The sequence below is a fragment of the Podarcis melisellensis genome (genome assembly GCF_964234715.1).
Source record: "Podarcis melisellensis genome assembly, chromosome: 13".
Taxonomy (NCBI): domain Eukaryota; kingdom Metazoa; phylum Chordata; class Lepidosauria; order Squamata; family Lacertidae; genus Podarcis; species Podarcis melisellensis.
In genome coordinates, this window is record NC_138545.1 from 1,012,689 (window position 1) to 1,040,325 (window position 27,637).

The following is a 27,637-nucleotide window of genomic DNA, read 5'->3' on the forward strand; positions in this document are numbered from 1 at the left end:
GGATCGTAATGGGCCACTATCCTTTCTAGAGGCCACTGATCCTTGCCCCAATTTTGGGAGCTGCCTCCTGCAACTGCTACTAGGTCAACCAAGCGTCTCCTCCGACGGGGTGCAGTGGCAATCGGCTCATAAATCCACATGGGATGAATTAAAGAGGCTGATGTTTAATTTTAGTGTTTATTATTGAATTCCAATAGATTATTGCATATTGCTTTACTTGGTATAAGTTATTTTAAAATTATTGTGACTTTTTATGTAGGATCTGATTGTTACTATTAATACTTGATGTTTTTTTATTATTTTGTGTGTGTGTTGGAAGCCGCCCAGAGTGGCTGGGGCAGCCCAGCCAGATGGGCAGGGTATAAATAAAATTATAATCAATCAATCAATCATGAGGAGCGAGAAGCTCCTTGGGGTCCTTTCCAACTCTGATTCCATGTTATATTTTGGGGGGGGGTTTCTTTTGATTCCTGTCAATTACAGGATTTTGTGTGTGTTTTTATAGCAAAATTTAATAAATAATGATAAATACATGAATAAATGCAGCTGATTTTTCTGCCCTCCATACAGAGAGAGAGAGAGAGAGAGAGAGAAATGAAATGCCTTCTGCCATTGTGTCATTTATTGGAAACTGTCTTGGAAAATAGACAACAGTAAATAGCAGAGACGGAAACAGGTTTGGGATGGTCGCACGCTGCCCCAGGGGAAGGGGGTGAGCTGGAGGAGGAGGGGCAGGGTGAGACAGCAGCTCCAGCTGCCGGATTTACCTATAAGCTAAACAGGCTATAGCTTAGGGCCCCACAAAAATTTAAAGGAAAAAAACCTGGATGCACATATCCGAAATATAAGATAAAAAACAAATAAAATAAAACCTACCTACAGGAACAGTGTTTTGTGTTGTGTAGGCTCCTGTGATGTAAGTCATGGGCCCCGCCTGCTAGCCTGTTCCCTTAATTATCCCTGGTTTGCTCATTTCTATATATAGGGTACCTACGATCTGCATCTGGGACGCGGGTGGCGCTGGGGGTTAAACCACTGAACCTTGGGCTTGCCCCGCGATGGGTTGAGCTCCCGTTCCTCGGTCCCTGCTCCTGCCCACCTAGCAGTTTGAAAGCACATCAAAGGGCAAGTAGATAAATTAGGTACCACTCCGGTGGGAAGGTAAACGGCGTTTCCGTGCACTGCTCTAGTTCACCAGAAGCGGCTTAGTCCTGCTGGCCACATGACCCAGAAGCTGTACGCCGGCTCCCTTGGCCAGTAAAGCAAGATGAGCGCCGCAACCCCAGAGTTGGCCACAACTGGACCTAATGGTCAGGGGTCCCTTGACTTTTACCTTACGATCTGCATGGACTGGTTGCATGGCTTGAGATACCTATGAGGTCCGTCAATTACCATAAAGCATATATTCAACTCAAAAAACAGCAACAATTTGTTGTGGACAAAGGAGAGCTGGACATATAAAGGGCCCCATCACCTTCAGTAGCTTAGGGCCTCATCAAACCCCAATCCGGCCCTGGTTGGGGAGAATCGAACTCACCTCTCTGTGGCGTATCCCAGTCGTAGATCCACCAGGCGAAATACAGGACGCTGATAGGCCAGAAGGAGGTGAAGAGCAGGTAGACCAGGAGAACGGAGAAGAAGGCACCTGGGGGGGGAGGAGATTCTGTGGAATCTTGTTTTTATGTTGTATGCTGGATATGTGATTGCCAAAAGATTACAGCCAAAAAGAGTTCCTAGTGCGGACTCAGTCACGGTTGTCTGGGCTGGGAAGGGGCGATTACAACGGGAGGCCCCCACATACGTCAGATTGTTACTGGCGCCCTCAGACTGGTTCACACAGAGCCATCCAGGAATTCGGTGAACCTGGAAAGGGATAGAATGGTTCCATCAAAAAGAATTGTTTCCCAGAGGGCGGAAGCCAAAAATTGGGGCCGTAACTGAGGACTCATTCCAAGGCACAGGGAGGTTGGGCATTCCTCCCAAAGCATCTGTAGGTCCCAGAGTGCAGACCGTGCAATTGGTTCGGTTTGCAGAATAAGCCACCATTTCAGCCATTTGCAGCCGTTTATTATTCGTGTTGTGGGCATTAGCTGCTTGGTCACCTGAAGGGGTGTGGGCACGCTGACGGCCAGAGGCAGTAAACATATCACCATGGCCAAAGCCATAGTCACCCACAGCCCTATCTGCTCCACCTGGGCTCAGGGATCTATCTATTACCTAGTAGGTCTTTGGGCCAGGGGGAGGCTTTAGGTAATTCTCTACCAGGTGGCAAGATAACGAATTGGGCTGAGGCATAATTCCCTGATTGAATGTCCCACACAAATACCCTCCCCTGAAAGAGTGGCACAAGTCTAGTTCTTGCAGGAGCAACTGGGTGTTCCATTGTGACTGGCAAGGTTTCAAAATCTCATGTTGGAGCAGCTTTTTGATGTGAGCTTGCCGCGTCCCTTCCAGAGTGAAACAGCACCTAAAAAAAAAACTTTGCCAAAGTTCCCAGAAAACTTCCACTTGCTTTTAAGAAGTTACTCTTGAGGTCCTTGCTTAGAGCAGGGGGTGGGTAAACTTTGGCCTTCTGGGTTTATGTTGTTGGGCTGTAGCTCCTAATTAGCTCCAGGCAGTATGAGTTGAATCTTGTCAGGATTCAGCTTCAATCCATTAGCCGCCATCCATCCTCCAACCGCCTCCAGGCACTCACACAGGACCTTCACTGGTTCTGATTTAAAAGAGAGGTAGAGCTGGGTATCATCTGCATACTGATGAACACCCAGCCCAAACCTCCTGATGATCTCTCCCAGCGGCTGCATGTAAATGTTGAAAAGCATGGGGGAGAGGACAGAACCCTGAGGCACCCCACAAGTGAGAGCCCAGGGGTCTGAACACTCATCCCCCACCACCACTTTCTGAACACGGCCCAGGAGGAAGGAGCGGAACCACTGTATTACTGTGCCCCCAGCTCCCAGCCCCTCTAGACGGTCCAGAAGAATGTTATGGTCGATGGTGTCAAAGGCCGCTGAGAGATCCAGCAGAACTAGGAAACAGCTCTCACCTTTGTCCCTAGCCCGCCGGAGATCATCAACCAGTGCGACCAAGGCAGTTTCAGTCCCATGGTGAGGCCTGAATCCCGACTGGAAGGGATCCAAATGGTCCGCTCCTTCTAGGCATGCCTGGAGTTGTTCAGCAACCAACCGCTCAATCACCTTGCCCAAGAATGGCAGATTTGAGACTGGGCGATCTAAGATGGTTTTTTAAGAAGTGGTTTAATAACCGCCTCTTTCAGTGGGTCTGGGAAGGCTCCCTCACAGAGGGAAGCATTCACCACCCCACGAAGCCCATCGCCCAGTCCTTCCCGGCTAGCTTTTATAAGCCAGGATGGGCAAGGATCCAGGAGACAGGTGGTTGGTTTCACTCGTCCAAGCAGCCTGTCCACATCCTCGGAGGTAACAGATTGGAATTGATTCCACTCAACTTGACTAGACAGAACTCTAGCACTCTCCCGCCCTGGCCCTGCTCCCACGGTGGAGTCTACCGCTTCCCGAATCTGAGCGACTTTATCTGCAAAAAACTTTGCAAAATCATTACAGGAGATCATGTGGCCCGTACTGGGCCCTGATGTTGCAGGTGGTTCCGCTAAATTGCGAACCCCCTGAAAAAGTCTCCTGCTGCTGTTTTCTGCAGATGCAATAGAGGCGGTGAAGAAAGTCTTCTTCGCCGTCGCTACCGCCACTTGGTAGGCTCAACGTTGAGCTCTAACCTGTGTCCGGTCAGATTCGGAATGAGTTATCCACCGCCGGCGCTCTAGCCGTCTCAACGATTTTTATTATTATTATTATTATTACTACTACTACACAAGATCCAGTGTAACCAGTAGTTCTATAACATCACACAGCAACTTGTTTGTCTTGTCTATACCTAAGCTATTTCATTTTCTTGATTTAGGACGGTCGATGGCAAAGAAAGGCAACAGTGCTGCAGAAACTCAAGGCACAGTTTGGTGTGTTTCCTGCACATCTGCAGGAACTGAAGCCCTTCATCCTCTGTGGCCCAGGCAGGGAATCTGCCTAAATCACCAAATAAACAGAAACTGACAACATGTGATCCTTAACCCTTCCAGGTGTTGTGCAGCGGGGGAGCGGAATCTAACCCGCAGCATCCCCACGTGCATCTCGCCGCGCTCCTCTGCCCTGCTAGCTCTAGGGTCCAGCAACCCTTTGAATGACAGCAGCGCCAAGAGGAAGGAAGGGGGGGAGAAGCACAGTTGGTACATTCCGCGTCCTCCTGTTCGACAAGGGACCCGAGTGCGCCTTCGCTATCTATGCCAGGCCTCTGAAGCCTGTCTGGGCTACGACGGTTTCCTGAGGAAATCAAGGAATGGCGCGGTCTGGCCTGGTCTTCTCTCTCTCTCTCTCCCCCTCACACACCAGCAGCAATGGGACGGCCCGGAGCGGAGGCCTATAAGCGAGGGAAGCGGCGGCGGTTGGGAGAGAGGCTGAGGGCCGAAAAGCGCGGGAAGAGCGGAGCGAACCAAGTGAGTCCGGCCGGGGGGGGGAGATGGGGCTGATCTGTGAGGCGGGGAGCAGCAGGCCGAGGGGAGGCGCGGGCCTGGAGGGGGGGGGCCAAGGGAGCCGGATTCCCACCGCCTCCGCCGGCTCGTCTCTCCCTCGGAAGAATCCCCCCCGCTCCGCGGAGATGGTATGTCCCGGCCTGAGGGGGGGGGGGAGATGGCGCTTCCTCCGAAGGCCTCGGTGGGCGGGGGCTCCGCGCGGAGAAGCGCAGTAACGCCGAGGTCGGAGAAAGAGAGGAGCCCGGCGGGGAGAAGCCAAGGCCCCGCGGCGCGCCCCTGGAACGGAGCCAGGCGGGCGCAGGAGAGGCCCGTCCTCTCGCGAGAACGCGTGGCCTTAGTGGGGCCGCGGAGGCCGGCAATGGCGGCGTGGCCTCGCCAGGGGGCGCCGTTCGTTGGGCTGGACGGGGCAGGCAGGCGAGCAACGGGGAGCCGGGGTGCTTTGCAAAGGCGCACAGTGAGTAATTGTGAACGGAGAAATCTGAGGTCTCCCCTGGACAAGAAACAAGGACCCCAGCCAGGAATCCCAGAGCAAAACAGCAGCCAGTCGGCTTGGTCTTGGTTGAAGACTGTCGCGACAGGACTCCCACCTGCCACCAGGTGGAACAAGGTGGAAGCCCCAAACAAAAGAGAACCCAAACTTTCATTAGCTGCTCATCCCCATGTTACACCCCCCCCCCAAAACCTACATCACTAATACATCATGAAAGGGGAGGTCAGGTGGCAGGAATCTGAGCATCCTGGACCCTGCCCCATGGTTCCCCTTGCCCTCCACCAAACACCCATCAAGTGGAACAAAAGAGATCTTTACATTTCCCTGTTTCCCAGCCAAGTTCATCCCACCCTTTTGCCTTCATCTGGGTTTGTTATTTCTGGAATGGCTACCTGTCTGGCACTCAGGTATCAGGAGGCCAGGGATTGTCCCTCAGGCAGAGGGGCTGCTGAGGAGCTGAGCTCATGTGTCTAGATGAATTTCTGAAGTTTTCCCAGTGAGCCAGTACATAGATCCATTTATCAGTGAATTCTTACATTTGGTATTGTGCAGCAAAGGCCCTTTGAATAGACAGGAAGAAACTGTGATGAAGTGTTTTGTGGGGACAAATCACAAAAGTCACAAAAGCGATTGTGCTGGTTTTGGTAGTGGGCTGCATGTGCAGGATATCTGCTGGAGGGGCAACACCCCCCCACACACCTATACATAAATTCCTGCAACAATACATAGACAGGTGAATTCACAACATTGTGCCAAAATAAGGCAAGAAACCTCCATTTCCCTTGTAACCTGAAAACTGACCAATCAGGCGCCACTTTGTTTGACAGCCGCCCAATCAGAAACAGCGCTGGCAGCCCCTTAAACTTCAAATCCCCTTAATGGACAATGGCCTTTATAAGAAGAGCTGCGTAAATAGCAGACAAACGCTGCAGCGCTCAGAAAAACCCTCTGCAAAGAGCAGGTCAACATCTCACCCATCAAACAGGGCTTTTTTTATATATATATAAATATTTCTTGAAATTTTTAAGTTACAATATAACAAACAAACAAAGTTATAACATAACATGACATATTTTCTTATCTTCTTGGGACCTCCTCACGTCTCCCGCCCCTACCTTCCACTTAAAAAAATTAATCCAACAAATTATCACCTTACTTCCATCCTTACTGTCTAGTTTTCAATGTTATATCTTAAATTTTAGTTACCTTGGTTATACTCCATAAAAAATTAAATTTAGCCAAATAGGTCTCGGATTCTGCCGGTCATCTCAGCCAGTTGCATATAGTCCATATAGTCCATCAGTTGCATCTGCCATTCTTCCAGTGTGGGTAAATCTTGAGTTTTCCAGTGTTTCGCGAGAAGTATCCTTGCTGCTGTTGTTGCATACATAAAGAATGTTCGGTCCTTCTTGACCACCCCTTGGCCGACAATACCCAAAAGGAAGGCCTCTGGTTTCTTAGAGAAGGTATACTTAAATACCTTTTTCAGTTCATTATATATCATTTCCCAGAAAGCCTTCACTTTAGGGCAGGTCCACCAGAGGTGAAAGAATGTTCCTTCATTTTCTTTACATTTCCAACACTTATTATCAGACAAGTGGTATATTTTTGCAAGTTTGACTGGGGTCATGTACCATCTATATATCATTTTCATTACATTTTCTTTCAAAGCATTACATGCAGTGAAATTCAACCCAGTAGTCCACAACCTTTGCCAGTCCTCAAACATGATATTGTGCCCAATGTCCTGTGCCCACTTTATCATGGCCGATTTTACCGTTTCATCTTGTGTGTTCCATTTTAACAGCAAGTTGTACATTCTTGAAAGTACCTTAGTCTTAGGCTCTAACAATTCCGTTTCCAATTTCGATTTCTCCACCTGGAATCCTAACTTTTTATCAAGTTTAAAAACTTCCTTAATCTGAGCGTAATGTAACCAATCTCGCACTTTATCTCTCATTTTTTCCATACTCTGCAATTTCCAATTGTCTCCTTCTTTTTCTAATATTTCCCAATACTTTGGCCAGTTGGCCTCCATATTGAGTCTTTTTCGGGCCTTAGCTTCCAATGGTGAAAGCCACCTTGGAGTTTTATTTTCCAGTAAGTCTTTATATTTTGTCCAGACATTAAACACTGCTTTTCTGACAATATGATTCTTGAAAACCTTGTTAATCTTAACCTTGTCATACCATAAATATGCATGCCAACCAAAAGCATTGTTAAAACCTTCCAAATCCAGTACATCAGTGTCTTCAAGAAGTAGCCAGTCTTTTAACCAGCAGAAAGCTGCTGATTCATAGTAGAGCCTTAAGTCTGGCAGGGCAAAGCCCCCTCTTTCTTTCGCATCTGTTAATATCTTAAACTTAATTCTGGGCTTTTTGCCCTGCCAGACAAATTTAGAGATATCTCTCTGCCACTTCCGAAAGCACTCTGTCTTATCCACAATCTGTAATGTTTGAAACAAAAACAACATTTTTGGCAATACATTCATCTTGATAGCAGCAATTCGGCCTAACAAGGAAAGTTTCAGTCTTGTCCAACTATCTAAATCTCTCTTAATTTCTGACCAACATTTCTCATAGTTGTCCTTAAATAAACTCAATTTTTTTGCTGTTGTGTTTACCCCTAGGTATTTTACTTTTTTAACCACATTTAACTCTGTCTCTCTCTGAAACCGTTCTGACTCTGCATCTGTCAGATTTTTCCCCAATACCTTAGTTTTCTGCTTGTTTAATTTAAATCCCGCCACCCGACCAAAGTCTTGAATTAATTGTAATACTCTTTTCGTACTAGATTCTGGCTCCTGCAGGGTCAAAACTAGGTCATCTGCAAAAGCTTTGAGTTTATATTGTTTCACTCCGACCTGGATTCCTTCCACCAACCGGTCTCCTCTAATCATATTCAAGAGCACCTCCAGAACTGAGATAAATAACAATGGGGAGATAGGGCAACCTTGTCGTGTTCCTTTTTCAATTTTAAACTCTTCTGTAACCACATTGTTAACTATCAGTTTAGCCTTTTGTTCTGAATAAATTGCGTCAATCCCATTTTCAAAACCCCGTCCCACTCCCATCCCTTCTAAGTTCCCTTTCATAAATTTCCAGGAGATGTTGTCGAAGGCCTTCTCCGCGTCTATAAAAATTAGCACTGCTTTTATGTTGATATCTGTTTGCAAGAGTTCCAGGATATCAATAATGTTCCTTGTGTTAGCAAACAAATGTCTACCTGGGAGAAAGCCTGCCTGGTCCTTATGAATTACTTCATTTAGAACTTTTTTAAATCTACTTGCTAAAATGTCTGCAAATATTTTGTAATCCACGTTTAAGAGAGAGATGGGACGGTAGTTCTTAAGTTGTGCCTTTTCAGCTTCCGATTTTGGTATCAACGTGATAAAGGCTTCTTTCCACGATTCCGGCGCCTTCTTCCCCTCCATAATTTCATTGCTGACCTCCATCAGTGGTTGTATCAAATAGTCCTTCAATGTCTTATAGTACTTGGAGGTCAGCCCATCTGGCCCTGGAGATTTGCCCAATTTCATGTTCTGAATGGCAGGTTCAATCTCTTGTGGTGTTATTTTACAATTCAGGATTGATCTGTTTTCTTGTGACAATTTTGGTAGTCCATTCTTTTCCAAAAATTGTTTAATCTCAGCCTCATTTTGCAGCCCTTGTGTGTATAATTTTTTTAAGTATCTCTGGAAGCATTTTCTAATATCCACGGGGTTCTGAATGTTTCTTCCTTCAATCTCTAAATTGGTAACTGTATTTAGTTTTTGTCTTTTCTTCAACTGCCAAGCTAGCAGTTTTCCACATTTATTCGCAGATTCAAATGTTTTTTGTTTCATTAGTTTAATTTTCCACTCTATTTCCTGGTTTATCAATTTAGAGTATTGTGCTTGATAGAGTTTAATTTCTCTCAGAATCGGCTGTGACTTCGGATTAGATCTTAACTTCTTCTCTAGTTCTTTAATTTTCTCCAAGATCTTGTCTTTTTTCTCATTTTGTGTCCTTTTCTTTACAGCGTTCTGTTGTATCAAGAACCCCCTCATCACGGCCTTGCTTGCGTCCCAGATAGTTCTTTTTTCCACCGAGGTGTTCAAATTTATCTCGAAATAATCCTTCAAAGCTTTTTGGGCCTTCTTAATGATCTCCTGATCTCTGAACAAATTGTCATTCATTTTCCATCTAAAGGAGCCAGTTGGTAATAGTGTCATATCCATCTTTACCGCATTATGGTCGGAGCAGGTCTTTGGGCAGATTTCCACCTTTCTGGTCTTAGGCGCCAGACCTCTAGATCAGTGTTTCCCAACCTTGTGCCTCCAGCTGTTTTTGGACTACAATTCCCATCATCCCTTGCCACTGGTCTTGCTAGTCAGGGATGATGGGAGTTGTAGTTCAAAAACAGCTGGAGGCACAAGGTTGGGAAACACTGCTCTAGATATCCATATTTGGTCGATTCTTGTCCATGTCAGTTGGGCTTCAGAAAAGAATGTTCCTTCTCTTCCCAAGGGGTTCTTTGTCCTCCAAATGTCAATCAAGTCCATATTGTCAGTTAGTTCAAAGAAAGTCTTAGGTAGTCCGCCATCTTTTGTCACATTTTGGTTTTGAGGCTTATCCATATTGGTTGAGACCACGCCATTCATGTCTCCCATCATAATGATGTTGTCATAGTCCAGATAGTCCAGGACGTTCTTATGCAACTTCTTGTAAAATTCTGATTTCCCCTCATTTGGTGCATAAATTCCTAATATCAAAAGCTTCTCTCCTTGGTGTTGTATCTCAATTGCCAAAATTCTTCCATGTTCGTCTTTAAAAAGGAATTTAGGTGACAGGCTCTCTTTTGCATTGATCACCACTCCTCTCTTCTTCACTCGGTCCGAGGATATAAATTCTTGGCCTAATCTTTTATTTATTAGCACTTTTCTGTGTAGCCTAGTCACATGTGTTTCTTGCAAACAGATAATGTCCAATTGTTCTTTTTTCAAAATATGAAATATTTTTTTCCTTTTCTCCAGAATGTTGGCACCATTTATGTTCCAACTCAGAAGTTGCAGAGACATCCTGAATGAATCTGCTATATTTCAAGGGGTGGTTCCTTTTTCTCTGGATCTCCAGTGTCCAAGGGTGTGGGTACAGCAGATGCTCCATGCCCAAAAGGTGTTTCAATTCCTTTCTGTAGGTCCTCTCCGTAGGCAGTCAAAAATTTGTCTCTATCTTCCAGTGTTTTGATCTTAGCCTTCTTCCCTCTAAAGGTGAAGGATAATCCCTGAGGAAATTCCCACCTAAAGATGATTGAGTTGCTCCAATCTGGCCAGTTCAAGATATTCAGATCTAAGGTCCAGCAGTTGTTTCGGAATGTCTTTGTAAATTTCAATTCTTCTGCCCAAAATGTCCAGTGACTTTCCGTAGTGTAGGCCCAAAATCTTGTCCCTTTCCTCCTTCGATCTCAAAGTTATCAAACAGTCTCTGGGCTTGTCTTTCTTTGCAAATTTTCCAAGTCTAAAGGCTGACACAATTTTGAAGTCCTTCTCTTCTATAAGCCAAAACTTGGAAAACTCTTTGGTCAGGAACTCAGTTAGATTCCCTTCTTCAACTTCTGGTATTGACCTTATCCTTAAGTTATTTTCCCGATTCCGTAGTTCTATCATAGATAAATACGTCTGTTGCTCTCCAACCTGTTTGCAGAGTGGCTTCACCTCTTGTTCTAATTTTTCAACTTTTTGATTAGTAGCCTCAGCCAATTTTCAATTTTCTACAGTGTCCTCAGTCAACTGCCCAATTGCTTGTACGTTCTGTGCCACCTGTCCAGTTATTTGATTTAAGCAGGCTGTATTTTGATCAATCTTAGCTGTTTGTTCATCTGCTTTCTTGTCCAAAGATTCTACTCTTTTATCCAAAGATTCCAACTTTTCGTAAATTTTCTCTAGAATTGAAGCAGTTGCTCCTGAGGCCATATCTTCCAGTTGTAGCTGCTCAGTTTCTTCTTCCGCTGCCGAAGGTAAGATAGGTACAGATGATCTACGTGTCTGTAAAGCCGAGGTTAAAGTTGTTTGTCTGGTTCTTGCTCCTCTTTTTCTTGTGCCACTCATTCCAAAGTTATCTGAAAGTCAAGGTCAGTCTGAGTTGTTCCCATGAGAAAGTGGCAGCCCAGAGATAAACAGTCAAACAGGAGGAAAGGAAAGAGAAAGTAGAATAATGTCACTGCTATTAGTCCCAAATCCTCTAGAGGGGGCTTGAAATGTCTTGAGGGAAGAAGTCAGATCAAATAAAATCAATAAGGTTGATTTTAAAGTCCCAGGACCTTCAAACTAGTATTTAGCAGAGTTGGTATTAGTAATGTAACATTGTTTCTGACAAGTGCTAACTGGTATTTCAAAGTAGCAAGTCTGTTAAAGCTCAGAATGTTGCAAATCCAAATACACAATAGCCAAGTTTGCAAACTGACAGTTTTTCTGTTCTTTAGGCAGCCCAAATACCTGGGTTTCTCAGTTCAAATTTGTAGTTCCCACAGGAGAAAATTAACACAGTTCAAATAAAAAGTAAGTCCAATAAATGAATCGTTTCTTCGTCTAAAGGTAGTTTCAGTGGATGCTCAAATCAGATGGTTTAAAAAGCCTCTACAAAAGCTCCACTCCTCCAGCTCTTTTGCTTTGTAATTTAAATAGCAGCAGAAGACGGACTTCCTTTTAACGTCTCTCCGCTTTCAGCCAAGTTTCTTTAAATTTAGAGTCCAATTATAAAAAGTCCCTCTTTACTCACGGGTTGTAGCTTCTGATTCTGAATTTTTTGAGGAAAAAAGGTCAGCGCTCACCGACAGCAGCTGTGCGGCTTCACTCTGCAGAGTAGCGATCGACTCACAGCGCCGCAACCCCCTCCGCGATCCGAGGCTCCTTACGGGGTCTCTTCAACGTTTTGGAGGTCGCTTTCGGCACCCGCCGAGTCCCACGTCCACAGGCTCTTGCTGCCTGTGATTTTTCGGTGCGGGTCTCCGCTTTGCCGTAGCGGACGACCCGATTCCGCAGAGCTTCCCCCTCAGCGCAAGAGGAGGACCGCCATTGCCGTTTCGCGCCGCCTCCGGAAGTCCCAAACAGCAGGGCTTAAAAGGGAACCATGAAATCATAGAACTGTAGATGTGGAGGGGACCACGAGGGTCATCTAGTCCAGTGTTCTTCAACCTTGGCTTCCTAGAAGCAGTTGGACTACAACTCCCATCATCCCCAGCCAGCTTAGCCAATGGCTACAGGTGATGGGAGTTGTAGTCCAGAATCATCTGGGAGCCTAAGGTTGAAAAATGCTGACCTAGTCCAACCCGGGAATCTTTTGGTTTACAGAAAAGCTCAAGATACACGTTAATCTACCCACACTGAGTTGTTATCTCTGAGAAACATAGAAAATGACAGGATATATTTACACGAATTCTTCAAACTTAGGCGACCCTTTAAAAATTAGCGGATGAAGATGAATATGTCGAAACAGAGCCCTGTCCTGGTCTCTGATCCATAATTGTCTTCTGACTTCTGCTCAATGATTGAAACTAAGATCTTCACGTCAAATTTGACTATGGACTAACGTGAACCTTTCTCTACTCATGAACTCTTATCTCTAATACTGTAACGAATCATTGTGTTATACATATCCTTATGAATTTGTAATCTTTGTTTCAGTTTGTAATCTCTATTTGAGTTTGTAATCCTCAGAATACTCACTTTTGAATGGATTAGTTTTGGTTACAATTGACTATTGATTTGCGAGTAGGGACCACTCTCACTACTGAAACTTATATCGGCCAGAGTTCTTGGTGTGCTTTTTACTTAGTATTTTTAATAACAAGAACTCCAACTTATTTAACGTCGTTCTCTACCGACTGAGCCTTCCCAGGTTTGTGGAAATCATTACTTAAGTCAATAAAACCCTGTTGTATGAATGGAAAGCAATGGAAAAATACTGTAAATATCCAAACAAACTGTTTTATTTTGTACAGGAGGGTAAAACAAGAAATACATGAGCATAAATAAAGAGTTTCTGAGCCGCAGTGCTGGGCAGAGCAGGGGTGGCCATGATCCCAGAAGCAGAAGAGCACCAACTCGGACCTTTTCCCCTCAGCTGTCAATGGGCCACCTGACCTGATAAAGGACAGACAGAAAAATAATACTGTATACTCACCATATTGGCACAAGAGACTGGATGAGCAGAACTGAGCTGACGTAACTGTAATGCCAAAAGGAAGGTAAAATATTTGCTCCGAGAGGAAAAGGCAGGCAATACACTGACAGCTTGACTGACAGCTGACAGGTCATGGACTCAAAGGTCTGTCTATCACTCCACCTGTTTTATGGCAGGGCATGAAGTTTGAATGAAATGAATTGTGGAGGGGAAATGTAACTTCTAAAAGGAGTTACATGCCTTTGTTTGGGGCTTATTCTTTCCTGGTTTAGAGGTTGAAAGCTTATCGCAAGAATAAAGACAAGGCTTAATAGCTGCTTCTCGCTTTCCTATACCTGGCTGCGGTCTCTTGATTTATCCTGACTGGGGAAAGGGCCTCGCGGGGCGCACTGCGACCAGGGATACCCAGATTTCAACTCACCTTGGCAACCAGGAAAGGACGATGGGGCTGAACAGCCGCTTTTTGCTGGCATTTATTTCTCTGACCTGCATGAGGACCTCAGGGGATAACTTGTCCACTGCAACAAGCAATGCCCAGATTTCCATTCCAAAAGAAACCAAAGCTATTCTTCAGCAGGGTGCAAGCTGGGGGTTGCCTTGGGGCATGCACAGAGTGCACACGATGCGTGGGCAAAGGGGAATGCTGAACCGTGGCCCTCTCTCCCATCCCTTTTGGCCTGAGACCCCTGGCACCCCCCCGCCCTGCCTCCACCCGAAACGGGCATGTCCTGAGTTGCTCCTGCAGTCAGAGAAGGGTCCTCGAGCCACCCAGGCAAACAGATCCCCAAGCCCTGCTTCCCCTCCCTCTTTTTCCTGGACCATAAGAGCAGGGCCCCCATTTTCCAAGTAAGAGTTGGGCCTGCATGTCCGAATGATCTTTTCTCTTGCAGGCAGACAAGTTCCTGACCACTCACCTGAGGGGCAAGTGGGCAGCCCCCTCAAACTTGCACCACAGATCCGACACCGGCACACTTAGGGATCTGCAGAGTATGCACATCATGCGTAACAGAACTCAGCATTTTGGCTAATCTACTTTATTTACATATAAACACACACGGAGCACTGCAACATGGCTCCCTCTCTTTCTAGCATCAGACAGCAAAGAGGAAGAACAAAGGACAATAGTCCCACTTCACAGAACACAAACATCCTGTCTCCTTCACTTCCCACTCTGTGGAGTCAAAACATACACTGTCATGTAAAAGACAACAATCCCATGACGGTAGTCATGGAGCAGGTATTCTAACAGGGCCACGGCCTGCTTTTCTTGCTGCCAGGCTCTGCAAACCTCAGGTTAATAATACACGTGTGAATGAGACAACCAGCCTTGGGCTCCGCAGGTGGGCACAAAAAGGGGGTTCGGGCACCAAGGACCCAAAATCAGACATCGGGCACAGCGCCTTTTATTGGAAACGGTGTATACAGACAGGGATGGGAGGAACAAAGTCTCCTGCGTGTCTCCCCCCCATCACAACCTTGTGTCCCCTGATGCTGCTTCGGGTCAGGTCTGGGTCCCTCTAGGTAATGAGGAGCTGCTGGGAGGCCGGGAGGCCGCAGGATTCTTTATGGGCGTCGAAGAGCTCCTTCAGGGCCTTGACATAGAGCGCGTGGAGGCTGTTCACCTCGTCCTCAGTGGGGTGCGGGCGGAGCGGGACCGGGATAGGCTTCCCCACTGCAGGAAGGAGAAGAAGTGTGGACAGTTGGGGGGGTCTGCTCTGCCCCTCCCTGCCCCCACACATGGCAGCCAGGGCCTCCCCCCCCCCCCAGCAGCTTTGCACCCTGTGCTTGGGTTTCAGGGGTGGCAGGAATGGAGGGGACCCCAAGGGTCATTTAGCCCAACCCCTTGATTAATGGCCATCCAACCTCTGCTTATAAACCTCCAAGGAAGGGGAGGAGGAAATCGGTGGGTGGGTGGGTGAACACACGCACACAATGGTAGCTCCCTCCATAGCAAGCCCCATAAAACGAGGCGGCTCGTTTGATTTCTGCATTGCAGAGGGGTTGGAGTAGATGACCCTTGGGGCTCCCATTCAACTCCACAGGTCTCCGATTTAGTTCTAAGGGCGAAAGGGAGATGCACTGCTGTTTTATACGATGTTGAAGAGTTTGTGGCTCTTTGCAAGTAGGTTGGTGAGTTGGGATTTTGGGGTGCAGGGCGAAGGCTAAGGAAGGAACGAGGAGCCTTGTGGGTCCTTACCCACCACCGTGAGGGGGGCAGCCATGGGCAGGAGCCCCCAAGAGGTGCTGGAGAAGAGGCCCCTCCCGCTGAAGAGACAAGGGGCGAAGCCGATCAGCTGCTTAAAACTGAGCTGGAAGCGGCGAGTGAAGCTGCCGTCAGGGAACCGGATCAGTCGGAAAATGTCATTCTCCCCAAAGGTGTAAACGGGCACCAGGTCAGCCCTGCGAGGAGGAAGAGGAGGAAGAATTTACTTTCTGTTTTGAGAGAGGGAGAGACAGCATGTTGGTGCGCTCTCCCGGGTCATTGATTTATTCTGGTGCTGTACAATAAATCGCTTCTTAGATTAGGAGGAGCTGCGTACGAGGGTTTTTCTGTATGCCTCAGATGCCTACACACACACTTGCTATCTGTTATGCTCTGCTGAAGCCAGGAGGAGCAGAGTGGCGTATCGGAAGAGTGCTGGATGCCAAAGCACTTCAGCTGTTCACAGTCAAAACAGACGTTCAACAAAACAGGTTATGGTTCATAACTCACAGGTTATGGAGTCAGCCACCCAGGTAATTTGGCCGGCTCTTGAGAGGGTCCATCACAGAACCACAGCAGGAGCCAAAATCAATGTCGCCAGAAGTTTGTTTGAGCTGAGGCTACATCCGGGGGACAGCATCAGAGAACATGTGACTAAATTGGTGGCTGTGTTTAACCGACTGAGACAGTTAAACATGAATTTTCCAGAAGATTTGAAAGTTTACATTCTTCTGAGCTCACTAGACAAGAGTTATGACAATTTGTGCCTAACTCTAGAAGCCGTGTACCTTGCCGACCTAACGTTGCAGTTTGTCTCGGGTCGCCTATGCAATGGGGAGGAACATCGGTGGGGGGGGGGCACGCAGGCCCAGGCAGTCCTGCTTCCAAGAGGGGGGGGGCAGTGAAAGAGGACACCGTGAAGGCTTTAGCTACGAGATGTTATCGTTGTGGCTCGGAAACCCACCTGCGTAAACAGTCCCAAGGAAGCTGCACAGAATGCCTCCAAGGCCATTGCCCTGGGCAACCAGGTTAGGGTAACGGACCGGTGTGGGAACATAAGAAAAGGTCCCAGAGGAACTGACAGAGACGCAATGTCACATCATTTTGCAGTTTCCATAGCAACAGTCAAGGACAGCGACCAGAGCAACGTACAGCGCTGGGTAATTGACAGCAGAGCCAGTCATCATCTGCTGCCATCTGGTGGCCAAATGCGGAACTGCAGGGCTGTTTCTGAAGGAAAAACGCTTGTTGATGGTTCCAAGAGACAGCTGACAACTGTTGGCTCTGTTTTTGTTCCTTTTTTGCAGGCTGAACTGGAAGCATTTGTGGTCCCAGGGATGAAATGCTGTCTATTGTCTGTGTCTTCTTTAGTTAGAGATGGGTTTAAGGTTTGCTTTGAGAATAATGCATGCTCTATTTCCAGGGGCGGGACTGGAACACTGAACAACATTCAGTGTTGAATGTCATATCAGGCTATTCTGGAAACATCTCAAGCAGGTAAGGGTAACACTGGGTCAGCACAGGCACAGTGTGCAAATGTTCCTACTCACTATATGTGTCATTATTTGTGGCACAGGAGGATGTCCCCCTGCAATTGGGGATATGTGAGAAAAATACCAGGGTGCACTGAGGGGTGCAAAATGAAGTCATGTGCTAAGTTCCTGGATTGCAGAGCATGCAAGAAGGCAAAGGTAAAAACGAGCAGTTATCCTAGGTCTGACAGCGTAACCAAGAAACCTTTTGAGTTTGTTCATGCAGATATTTTGGGCTTATGCCTTTTTGCAAGTCTGGGTGCGGCTAAATAGGTTTTAACCTTGACAGATGATTACTCCAGAAACAGCTGGGTGATACCTCTGAAGGACAAGGGTGAAGCTGCCACCATGCTGAGGGAGTGGGTCACTGCAGTGGAACTCCAATTCTCACTGAGGGTTTCCAGTTTCCAATCAAACCACAGTGGGGAGTTCACTGCGTTGCAGAATTACTTTCACCAGAAAGGGATCCGTCACAGGTTGACGGTTCTGCACTCACCACAGGAAAACGGGGTGGCAGAAAGGCGGAACAGAACATTCCAGGAAGCGGTGGAAGCGATGCTTTTTGACTCAGGCTTACTACAATGCTTCTGGGCGGAAGCTTGGAAAACGGAGAAATTCACTCTGAATCGTTCCTACAACTCTGCTGTAAGGGGGCGCACCCTATTTTCTCTTGCATGGTAAGAAACCAAAGGTACATTTATTTCGTGTGTTTGGGTGTGAGGCTTTGGTTCTTGTGCCGAAAGCTAATGCAGGAAGGGTGGCCCCAGGTCCCAGAAAATGATCTTTTGTGGGAATGAGCGAGGGACAAAGGAGTGAAGATTTGCTTATCCAGAGGGCAATCAGTCACAGGTTCTTGTCAGCAGGAGTTCTGAGTTTTGTGAGCAAAGTGGGTGGACAGGCATCCATGGGAATCCTGACATTCTCTCTGTTTGCTTGACTCTGCTGAAGAGGGAGAGTTAGTAACTGAACCTGCTGAGGATCAGGTCTCTGACCAGGAGCAGGAGCAGGAATGGCCATCTCCAGAGGCTGTTAAGCAAGAGCCTCGGAGTGCGCCAACTTCTCCTACCAGTCCAGCTAAGTTCAGAAGACGCAGTCAGTCAGAGGGGGAGTCTGCTGAGGACAAGGACACGCGTGCTGGTCCCAGTACCTCAGGGTGAGAGGGGGAATCTGACGTAGTGCCAAGGCGTTCTGCACGCACTACGAAAGGGAAGCTGCCCAAAAGGTTCTCAGTCACTAGTGTGTGGCTTGGTTTGGCTCAATGCGAACCAGAAAGTTTTGAGGAAGTGCAACAGTTGCCTCAGGCAGAAGCCAGGAAATGGCATGAGGCAATGGAGAACGAGTTGAACTCAATGAAGTCTCAAGGTGTGTTCTCCACCACAACACTGCCAGCAGGTAAACAGGCCATGCCATGCGCTGTCATTGGGTTTACAGAATTAAACCCATAGCGACAGGAGCACCACAGTACAAAGCTAGGCTAGTAGCTAGAGGTTTCATTAAGAGAAAAGGGCTGCATTACACTGAAGTGTATGCTCCAACTTCTAGGAGTGAAACTCTGTGCTTGCTACTAGCAGTTGCTGCCCAGAGGGGTTGCCAGGTACATCATTTTGATGTGGATGTTGCTTATTTGAACTCAGATCTGAAGGAGGATCTGTACATGCTACCTCCTCCAGGGTTCGAGGGCAATAAGCCAGATGTAGTGCGGAAGTTACACAAATCCATCTATGGCCTCAAGCAATCGGCCAGAAACTGGAATTTGTGTCTGAATGAAACTTTGGAAAGTATGAGTTTCTGGAAGAGTCTTGCAGATAGCTGCCTGTACCTGAAGGGATATTGGGAGAAAAGCAATGACAAACCTAAACAGCATCTTAAAAAGCAGAGACATCACCTTGCCAACAAAGGTCCGTATAGTTAAAGCTATTATTTTCCCAGTAGTGATGTATGGAAGTGAGAGCTGTACCATAAAGAAGGCTGATCGCCAAAGAATGGATGCTTTTGAATTCTGGTGCTGGAGGAGACTCTTGAGAGTCCCATGGACTGCAAGCAGATCAAACATCTCCATTCTGAAGGAAATCAGCCCTGAGTGCTCACTGGAAGGACAGATCCGGAAGCTGAGGCTCCAAGACTTTGGCCACCTCAGGAGAAGAGAAGACTCCCTGGAAAAGACCCTGATGTTGGGAAAGATGGAGGGCAGAGGGAGAAGGGGACGACGGAGAATGAGATGGTGGGACAGTGTTCTCGAAGCTACAAACATGAGTCTGACCAAACTGTGGGAGGCAGTGGAAGACAGGAGTGCCTGGCATGCTCTGGTCCATGGGGTCACGAAGAGTCGGACATGACTAAACAACAACAACCTGAAGGGGTCAGGAGAGACACAGTGTTGGTCTTTGTTGATGACATCATACATGTGGCTAAGACAGGTAAACAGGTGCAAGGTTTTGCCAAAGAGCATAAAAAGCATTTTAAACTCAGGAACCTAGGACCGTTAAAGGTGTACCTAGGCGTCCAGATAGATAGAACCGAGGACGGCAGTTTCTTGCTCAGTCAGAAAAGCGAGATTGAGCAGTTGCTTGAGAAGTTCAGGATGGCTGAGTGTGCAGGGATCAGAACAACCATGGAAACGAGCTATGTGAAAGACAGTCAGCTCGGGAATGTTCTGAGTTCGAAAACGCTGAGATCCTTCAGTCAGCTCTAGGGAGTTTGTTGTATCTTTCCCAATGGAGCAGACCAGACATATCGTTTGCCACAAATCTGCTCAGCAGGGAAGCTACAAAGCCAAGCATGACTGCCTGGAATGGCATCAAGAGAGTGCTGTGGTATCTGCAGGATACCAAAGATTTCTGCCTCAAACTGTCAGCTGAGGGTGACACACAGCTCACATCCTGGACTGACAGTGATTGGGCAAATCTTGGGGATAGGAAATCAGGGTCTGGGTTGGTAGTGAAGTTTGGAGAATCTCTAGTTGGGTGGAAGTCCCGAAAGCAAAGTCTCATTGCGCTTTCCTCTACAGAAGCTGAATTCAGCGCGTTGTCAGAGCTTTGTAGGGAACTGCAGCTCTACAAGTGTTTGGTCCAAGAGATCTGTGGGGAGTGTTGCTTGCCCATCACCGTTTGGGAAGACAATCAACCCTGTTTGACGTTGGCAGGGTCTGGACAGTTCAAGTCCAGAACTAAACATTTAGACATACATTTCCAAAATGTATGTCAGAGTGTCCAGACAGGCTTAGTAAATCTGAAATACTGTCTGAGCCAGAAGAATCTGGCAGATGGGTTCACTAAACCTTTGAGCGTCCAAAGACACGGGGAGTTCTGTGAAGGGTTGTGTTTGGGGTAAGTAGTAGTACTTACATTCACCCCAGTGGTACAGGACAAGAAGGAGGGGGTGTGAGGAGACCCAGAGCTTATAGGGTTAATAGCTCAGGAAGTTACGTCCTGTCACTGGTGGGGTATTCAAATATGGGGTTTTATGCTTTGTTATGTGAGCTGATTTTTCGGAAGAGTGCTGGACGCCAAAGAATTTCACCTGTTTGCAGTCGAAACAGACGTTCAACAGAACAGATTACGGATCATAACTCACAGAAGGAATGTCGGGTCAGGGAGAGCATTTGATCCAACCAAGAAGCTTGCAAGGTAGGCTAGGCTGTGGGAAGGCAGGGACTATGGAATTCATGGCCTGTTATACATTAAGAGAAAACTTAATTGGGGAAAAGTGAAGGTCCCAACGAAGGAGGAGTGGCCTTTGAAGGAAATGGACTAGGCAGAAACGGCAAAGCTCACAGCAAAATTAAGAGATCAGAATGATTAACTTTTTACAGAAGGATGGAGGCCGTTTGTGGATTACTTAAAAAACATTACAGTCAAATGAAATCGCGGACAGGATTCGAGATAAAAGCAGCAGAATAAAAATGACAAAATAATTGTACTAATTTTTTTGTAATAGATGAAGATACAGCACAGTAGCTTTGAGTAAAAACACTGTGTAGGTGGAAAGTCCACTTATGGAACAGTGGAATTATTTGTTAGGAAGGTTATTGTGAAAACATAAGAAAAATGTAATAAAAAAATTATAGAGCAAGGAAGGACAGGGACCTTCTGTTCTCGCAATTGCTTCATTGGGGCAAAATCCACCAGGAAGCACTGCCACGCTCACTAGGCCCAAGATATTGCTGACCTACACCCAACACGCCCCCCCGGACCCCCCTTGCTTCCTCGGTGCCCCTACCCGTGTTGCAGCGCTACGCGCACGAAGCCCTTCTTCCCTTGAAGGCAGACACGATGCTCTCCGGGGGCGCTGTCCAGGGACTCGGACGCGCCCCCCACCACAATGACCACCGCGTGTCCGGGGGGGCCACTCAGGAGGAAATCCAGGGACCTTTTGTTGACTGAGACCATCCCTGGAAGTGGGAGAAAGCAAACATTATTGTGGGTGTGAAACATCTCCAGGGGTTCCCTGCTTTGCAGAGGGTTGGACTAGAGGACCCCCGCTATTCTCCTCCAACTCTGAAATTCTGCGAGTCGGTTAAAGGGCAAAAGGGTCGCTGGCAAAGGATCAGTGCGTGTGGAAGTGGTTGGAGGAGAGACGGTGTCTAACTGATTGAGGTTGAATCCTGACAAGACAGAAGTATTGCTTTGGGGGGCAAAGGGGGGCGGGCAGGTGTGGGGGCTCCATGGTCCTGAATGGGGCAACTGTCCCCCTGAAGGACCAGGTGCGCAGCCTGGGAGTCATTCTGGACCCACAGCTGTCCCTGGAGGCGCAGGTCAGTTCTGTGTCCAGGACAGCTGTCTACCAGCTCCATGTGGTACACCGACTGAGGCCCTATCTGCCCACAGACTGTCTTGCCAGAGTGGTGCATGCTCTGGTTGTCTCCCGCTTTGACTACTGCAATGCGCTCTAGGTGGGGCGACCTTTGAAGGTAACCCAGAAACTACAACTAATGTAAAATGCGGCAGCCAGACTGGTGACTGGGAAACCACATAACACCGGTCCTGAAAGACCTACATTGGCTCCCAGTACGTTTCTGAGCACAATTCAAAGTGTTGGTGCTGACCTTGAAAGCCCTAAACGGCCTCGGCCCAGTAGACCTGAAGGAGCGTCTCCACCCCCATCGTTCAGCCTGGATACTGAGGTCCAGAGCCAAGGGCCTTCTGGCGGTTCCCTCCCTACGAGAAGTGAAGCTACAGGGCATAGGGCCTTCTCAGTAGTGGTGCCCGCCCTGTGGAATGACCTCCCATCAGATGTCAAAGAGAAAAACAATTACCGTAGATTACGGCGTATTAGGCAACTGGGCGTATAAGATGACCCCCTAAATTGGCCACTCCACACCAGGAGGAAGCCCCCCAGCAAAGCCGGCTTAGCATCGCAGGGCAGCTTCCTCCCGGCGCAGAGCCTGCTGCCCACTGCTGCTGCCCAGCAAACCGATACCCAGCGTATAAGACGACCTCTGACTTTTAAGAGAATTTTCTGGGGTTAAAAGGTTGTCTTATATGCCAGAATCTACAGTATCTGACTTTTAGGAGACATCTGAAGGGTGCCCTGTTTAGGGAAGTTTTTAATGTTTGGTGTTTTATCGTGTCTTTAATATTCTGTTGGAAGCCACCCAGAGTGGCTGGGAAAACTCAGCCAGATGGGCGGGGTATAAATAAGAATAATTATCCTCCTCATCACCACCATCATCATCATTTGCACAAACAAACGCCCCATTTCATTTGCACAGGAGCAAACAATGGCAGGAAAAACAGACATTCTTGCTGGGGAATTCTATTCCCAGGGGCGCTAGAAGGGCATTCCTGAGAGTGGGGTGGTTCCTCCCATTGGATGGGCCAGGCAGGGTTCTTGAAGATGGTCCTTAGGGGAGGGGCCACCCCACTTCCCCACCCCGACCGATGTCTTGACCCCCTGTGGACTCCCTGCCCTTAATCCCTTCTCCATTCCTCGCCCCGTTGGCCTTACCTGAGCTCATCAGGTACTCCCGGTAGACGGGTATGCGTAACACCCCTGCGAGGATGGCCAGGCTGGGGCGGAGGCCAGGGAAGGTGCGGGAAAAGCCGGTGGCCTCGGTGCAGAAGGCGGAATAGGCCCCCGCGCAGATGATCCCGTGGGGGTGGGAGCCCAGGACATAGTTCCGCGTTGGGGGCAGTTCGGCTGTTTTCACCAGCTGCAAGGCAAGAGGGGCGAGGCCTTTGGCATTTGGACCCCCACCCGAATGTCACATTCAGAGGCCAGCAGCCTTTGACGGCCGCCGCCTCCTCCTTGTCCGTGATCTGGTCTCCAGGGGTTCCAGAGACCCTGGGCATCCTTCAGGAGCCCTGCCAACCCCCTTCTCATACCTTGATGGGGAAATAATCCCGGTGGAACTCACAGACTCTGCTGCGCCTCACCCAGTCACTGCGGCGCCCACCTGCAAAGGGAAGAGTCAGAGAACTGTGGGGTTGGAAGGGGACCCCCAGGGGTCATCCAGCCCAACCCCCTGCATTGCAGGAATCACAACTGAGGAATCCCTGGCAGATGACCACCCAACCTCTGCTTAAAAATTCATTTAATTAGTTATGACTCACTGATGCTTAATTTTAGTGTTTATTATTGAATTCCAATGGATTATTGCATATTGCTTTACTTGGTGTAAGTTATTTTAAAGTTATTGTGACTTTTTATGTAGGATCTGATTGTTACTATTAATACTTGATGTTTTAGTGTGTGTGTGTGTGTGTGTGTGTGTGTGTGTGTGTGTGTGTGTGTGTTGGAAGCCGCCCAGAGTGGCTGGGGCAGCCCAGCCAGATGGGCAGGGTATAAATAAAATTATAATCAATCAATCAATCATGAGGAGCAAGATGCTCCTTGGGGACCCTGCCAACTCTGATTCCATGTTATATTTCTTTTGATTCCTGTCAATTACAGGATTTTGTGTGTGTTTTTATAGCAAAATTTAATAAAAAATGATAAATGCATAAATAAATGCAGCTGATTTTTCTGCCCTCCATACAGAGAGAGAGAGAGAGAGAGTAATGAAATGCCTTCTGCCATTGTGTCATCTATTGGAACCTGTCTTGGAAAATAGATAACAGTAAATAGCAGAGACGGAAACAGGTTTGGGATGGTCGCACGCTGCCCCAGGGGAAGGGGGTGAGCTGGAGGAGGAGGGGCAGGGCGAGGCAGCAGCTCCAGCTGTGTGGGTCTGGGTGTGGGGCTCAGCACCCTTCTCAGACAAGGAGAGGCGCCTTTCACCTGACCTCTGGGTAGGGTTGGGGGCAGTGTCGGATTTACCTATAAGCTAAACAGGCTATAGTTTAGGGCCCCCAAAAAATTTAAAGGAAAAAAACCTGGATGCACATATGCAAAATATAAGATAAAAAACAAATAAAATAAAACCTACCTACAGCAACAGTGTTTTGTGTTGTGTAGGCTCCTGTGATGTAAGTCATGGGCCCCGCCTGCTAGCCTGTTCCCTTAATTATCCCTGGTTTGCTCATTTCTATATATAGGGTACCTACGATCTGCATCTGGGACGCAGGTGGCGCTGGGGGTTAAACCACAGAGCCTAGGACTTGCCGATCAGAAGGTCGGTGGTTCGAATCCCTGCGACGGGGTGAGCTCCCGTTGCTCAGTCCCTGCTCCTGCCCACCTAGCAGTTCGAAAGCACGTCAAAGGGCAAGTAGATAAATAGGTACCACTCTTGCAGGAAGGTCAACGGCGTTTCCGTGTGCTGCTCTGGTTCGCCAGAAGCGGCTTAGTCATGCTGGCCACATGACCCGGAAGCTGTACGCCGGCTCCCTCAGCCAATAAAGCGAGATGAGCACCGCAACCCCAGAGTTGGTGACGACTGGACCTAATGGTCAGGGGTCCCTTGACCTTTACCTTACGATCTGCATAGACTGGTTGCATGGCTTTAGATAACTATTATGCCCGTCAGTTACCATAAAGCATATATTCAACTCAAAAAACAATGACAAATTGTTGTGGACAAAGGACAGCTGGACATATAAAGGACCCAAATCTGGCCCTGGTTGGAGAGAATCAAACTCACCTCTCTCTGGCGTATCCCAGTCGAAGATCCACCAGGCGAAATACAGGACGCTGATAGGCCAGAAGGAGGTGAAGAGCAGGTAGACCAGGAGAACGGAGAAGAAGGGACCTGGGGGGTGAGGGAAGGAGATTCTGTGGAATCTTGTTTTTATGTTGTATGCTGGATATGTGATTGCCAAATTCTGATTTGAAAAACCAAATAAATAAATTTCTTTTTTTAAAAAAACCATTACAAAGCCCTGCCTGGGACCACAACCCCAATTTCACGGGACCCGCGAGAATGTGATCTGAAGCCCCCCTAAACCCAGAAGAACATTTTAGGTTGGAAGGGGCACCCCAGGGTCATCTAGCCCAACCCCCTGCGGTGCTGACTCCTTAGTCCAGACTCACCTGGCCCAAATCTGCTTTGGAAAGAAGAGGGGGTTTGGCTTTTGGGGGAGGGGGGTGAAATAAAAAAATTAAGGTCTTATATATATATAATAAATGCTCATAAATGTACCAAGCAAACACGTACATAAATATATAAACCACATGTCTGAAGCTGCACAGGAAAACAGCCCTGAAACCATTTTGACCCCCAAACTGACCAAACGATTTCTCTGCAAGGTCGAAGGAAAATGGAAAAGCCTCCCCATTGTCTTTTCCTTCACAAATCCTGTCTTAAGGGTATGTCTGTGTGTGAATAGGGTGAGCCTGTGAGCTGGCTCAGGAACTAAGTGAGCGTTAACAGGTGACCTGCCAGACAGGAGGTAAACAAGGCACTCAGATTTCTGCTGTAGATCGCCCTTTCTGCGATGTAGGTATGAAGTTTCTGGGGGTGGTCCTGGACTCCAGGGCGGCCAATTTAAAATGTCTATATGACGGTGGGCACACCTTGGTTCAGGGTCCTCCTCCTCCTTTCCTGTGTGTGAGGGGAGCAGCCTGTTGCAACAGTTCAATAAAGATCAGACTAGCTGCTTTGCTTCTCAATATTCTCTGCTTGGCCTCTGTTCTTTCCTCCTCCCGATGGAGAACCTGCAAAGGACTCTCTAAGGGCTCTTGTGTCCCCCATAAGGGAATAAGGGCAGATTTCCTTTTATTACAGGGGCCTGGCCTGCCAGAGGACCTCCGAAGGCCCATGGCCCCAGGAAGAGGGGGAGGCCAAGCTGCCCCTCTTCCCTGAGCACCCCCTGCCCCTCCCTCCCACCCACCCAGCTCCCAACTTACCAAAGAAGAGGAAGGTGAGGACCCACTGGAAGACGCTAAGAGCCTCCAGGTGCTTCTGCAGAGCCATCTTCTGACCCTGGGTCTCAGAAAGAGATCCTGGGGAGAAAATCCACAAGGGGGGGAATTGGGGGGGATCTGCAGCAGGACTCCAGCCAGGAGGGGCCCCTGCCTTGGCAGAAGGGAGAGCGTGAAGACGCAGGTGTGTTCAGCACAGGTGGCCTCTGACCTGCATCCCAAAGCCCAGCTGCTCCCCTTCAGCCGTGCCCTTAGGAAGGGGGCAGCATGTGGGGCAGGAGGAGGAGGAAAGAGGCTCACTTGTCCAGGAGAAGATGTTGTCTTGCCCGTGGCTGCAATGCACCCGTCTGTCTCTCTGCCACCTGCACTTTGGTAGCCAGGTGAGTTGGCAATAGGGATGCCGCTGTCACCCAGGTGAGGCAAAGGGGACCTGGCTGAGCTCTCCTCCTCCGAAAGGAGACAAGGCATGTCAGATTTGTTTCTTTTGACTCCCAGCCCTGCCTGGCACCTGCCTTGCTGGCCCTCGGCTCCCTCCCCTTGGCCCTCATCCCAGGGCCGCCCCGCCCTCTTGGCCCACAAGGTTGGGTTACCAAGGATCGATTGCCCCATCTGCCCGCCTCCCTTCTCCAAACCACGGAGAAAGCTGTGCTCTAGGAGATGATGATAATAATAATAATAATAATAATAATAATAATAATAATAATAATTTATTTATATCCCGCCCTCCCCAGCCAAAGCTGGGCTCAGAGCAGCATAAAATGCAATAAAAAGCAGGGAACATTTCAAAAACAGTGGGACTTATGGTGGAACCATAAAGCCGTATAGTTGGAAGGGACCCCCAGGGGTCATCCAGCCCAACCCTTTGCAAGGCAGGAATCGCAGCTTTGGTGGCACTGTAGCTCTAGGGAAGAAAGAGTGCCTCTGAGCGGGTGAAGAGTGCTCTGAGGATCCGCAGCTGCAGCTGCCTTCCTTTCAAAGGGACCAAGCGCAGCTCCTTCTGATGGCCTTTAGGTGCCCCTGGAAGAAAGACAGGGTGAGGAGTCACCAGGGTTTTTGAAGTGGGTGGGGGTGTTCAAAGGTTGCCCCCTCCTCCGTCTCCTGCCAGGCAGGGCAGTGAGGTCCAAGCTGACCTGACCCTGGGGGGGGGGGGGAGGTGGAAATTACGCAAACCTTTCCTGGCAAGGACATTGCTTCCTGCCTCAGGGCAGGGCAGCCTCTCTGCAAATTAGCATTTATATATCCAAATACTTTCCTCCAGAAATCTGTAAGCATCAGACATTGCATAAGGAGACGCTTAAAAGAGGCGTATTCTCGTTTTGGCACCTCCAGCAACACGTCCTTGTAGATCATCCCTTTCTATATTGATGTATCGGAGCCCAATATTATTTTTCGTTGTATAAGAGGTACCGTATTTTTCGCCCTATAGGGAGCACTGGCCTATAGGACGCACCT

At 48.1% G+C, this 27,637-nt stretch overlaps 1 protein-coding gene and 2 long non-coding RNA genes across 8 annotated transcripts in view; 2 read left to right on the forward strand and 1 right to left on the reverse strand.

Annotated features, from left to right (window-relative positions):
• The window catches only part of LOC309355904, an 80,397-nt gene extending 66,852 nt beyond the window's left edge, over positions 1–13,545 (forward strand). For 2 of the 4 annotated variants that reach the window (XR_014162594.1, XR_014162595.1), the window contains exon 2: positions 13,032–13,545. This is a non-coding gene — a long non-coding RNA (uncharacterized lncRNA). Of the gene's footprint in view, positions 1–4,467; positions 4,526–4,709; positions 4,784–13,031 lie in introns of those variants that run through there. The other 2 variants (XR_014162596.1, XR_014162597.1) reach the window with 2 other exon arrangements.
• LOC309355795 (2-acylglycerol O-acyltransferase 3-like) lies at positions 13,002–26,686 on the reverse strand. 3 transcript variants are annotated; one of them, XM_081886944.1, is made up of 8 exons: positions 25,355–25,621; positions 24,966–25,146; positions 23,272–23,342; positions 22,895–23,099; positions 21,167–21,338; positions 15,411–15,613; positions 14,689–14,885; positions 13,002–13,173 (listed from the first exon to the last, which is right to left on the reverse strand). In XM_081886944.1, exons 1-7 carry the CDS (start codon positions 25,478–25,480, stop codon positions 14,731–14,733), a joined length of 1,113 nt encoding a protein of 370 aa, XP_081743070.1. In that variant the 5' UTR covers positions 25,481–25,621; the 3' UTR covers positions 13,002–13,173; positions 14,689–14,730. The 3 variants fall into 3 exon arrangements, with proteins under 3 accessions (XP_081743070.1, XP_081743071.1, XP_081743069.1); XM_081886945.1 differs by lacking the exons at positions 13,002–13,173; positions 25,355–25,621 and adding exons at positions 26,171–26,266; positions 26,486–26,686 and having other exon boundaries at positions 14,232–14,885; positions 24,966–25,073; XM_081886943.1 differs by lacking the exon at positions 13,002–13,173 and having other exon boundaries at positions 14,232–14,885.
• LOC309355949 lies at positions 23,351–23,758 on the forward strand. Its single transcript, XR_014162660.1, has 2 exons — positions 23,351–23,672; positions 23,716–23,758. It is a non-coding gene; the product is annotated as an uncharacterized lncRNA (long non-coding RNA).
• Positions 26,687–27,637: the final 951 nt, after the last annotated feature.

Coding starts and splice junctions, on each gene's coding strand:
- LOC309355795 (XM_081886944.1), bottom strand. CDS start 25,480: ATGTACGTGTTTGCTTGGTACATTTATGAGCATTTATTATATATATAT. Junction 25,147..25,354: donor CCAAAGCAGATTTGGGCCAG/GTGAGTCTGGAC, acceptor TTTTCAAATCAG/AATTTGGCAATCACATATCC. Junction 23,100..23,271: donor GGGATTATTTCCCCATCAAG/GTATGAGAAGGG, acceptor CTTGCCTTGCAG/CTGGTGAAAACAGCCGAACT.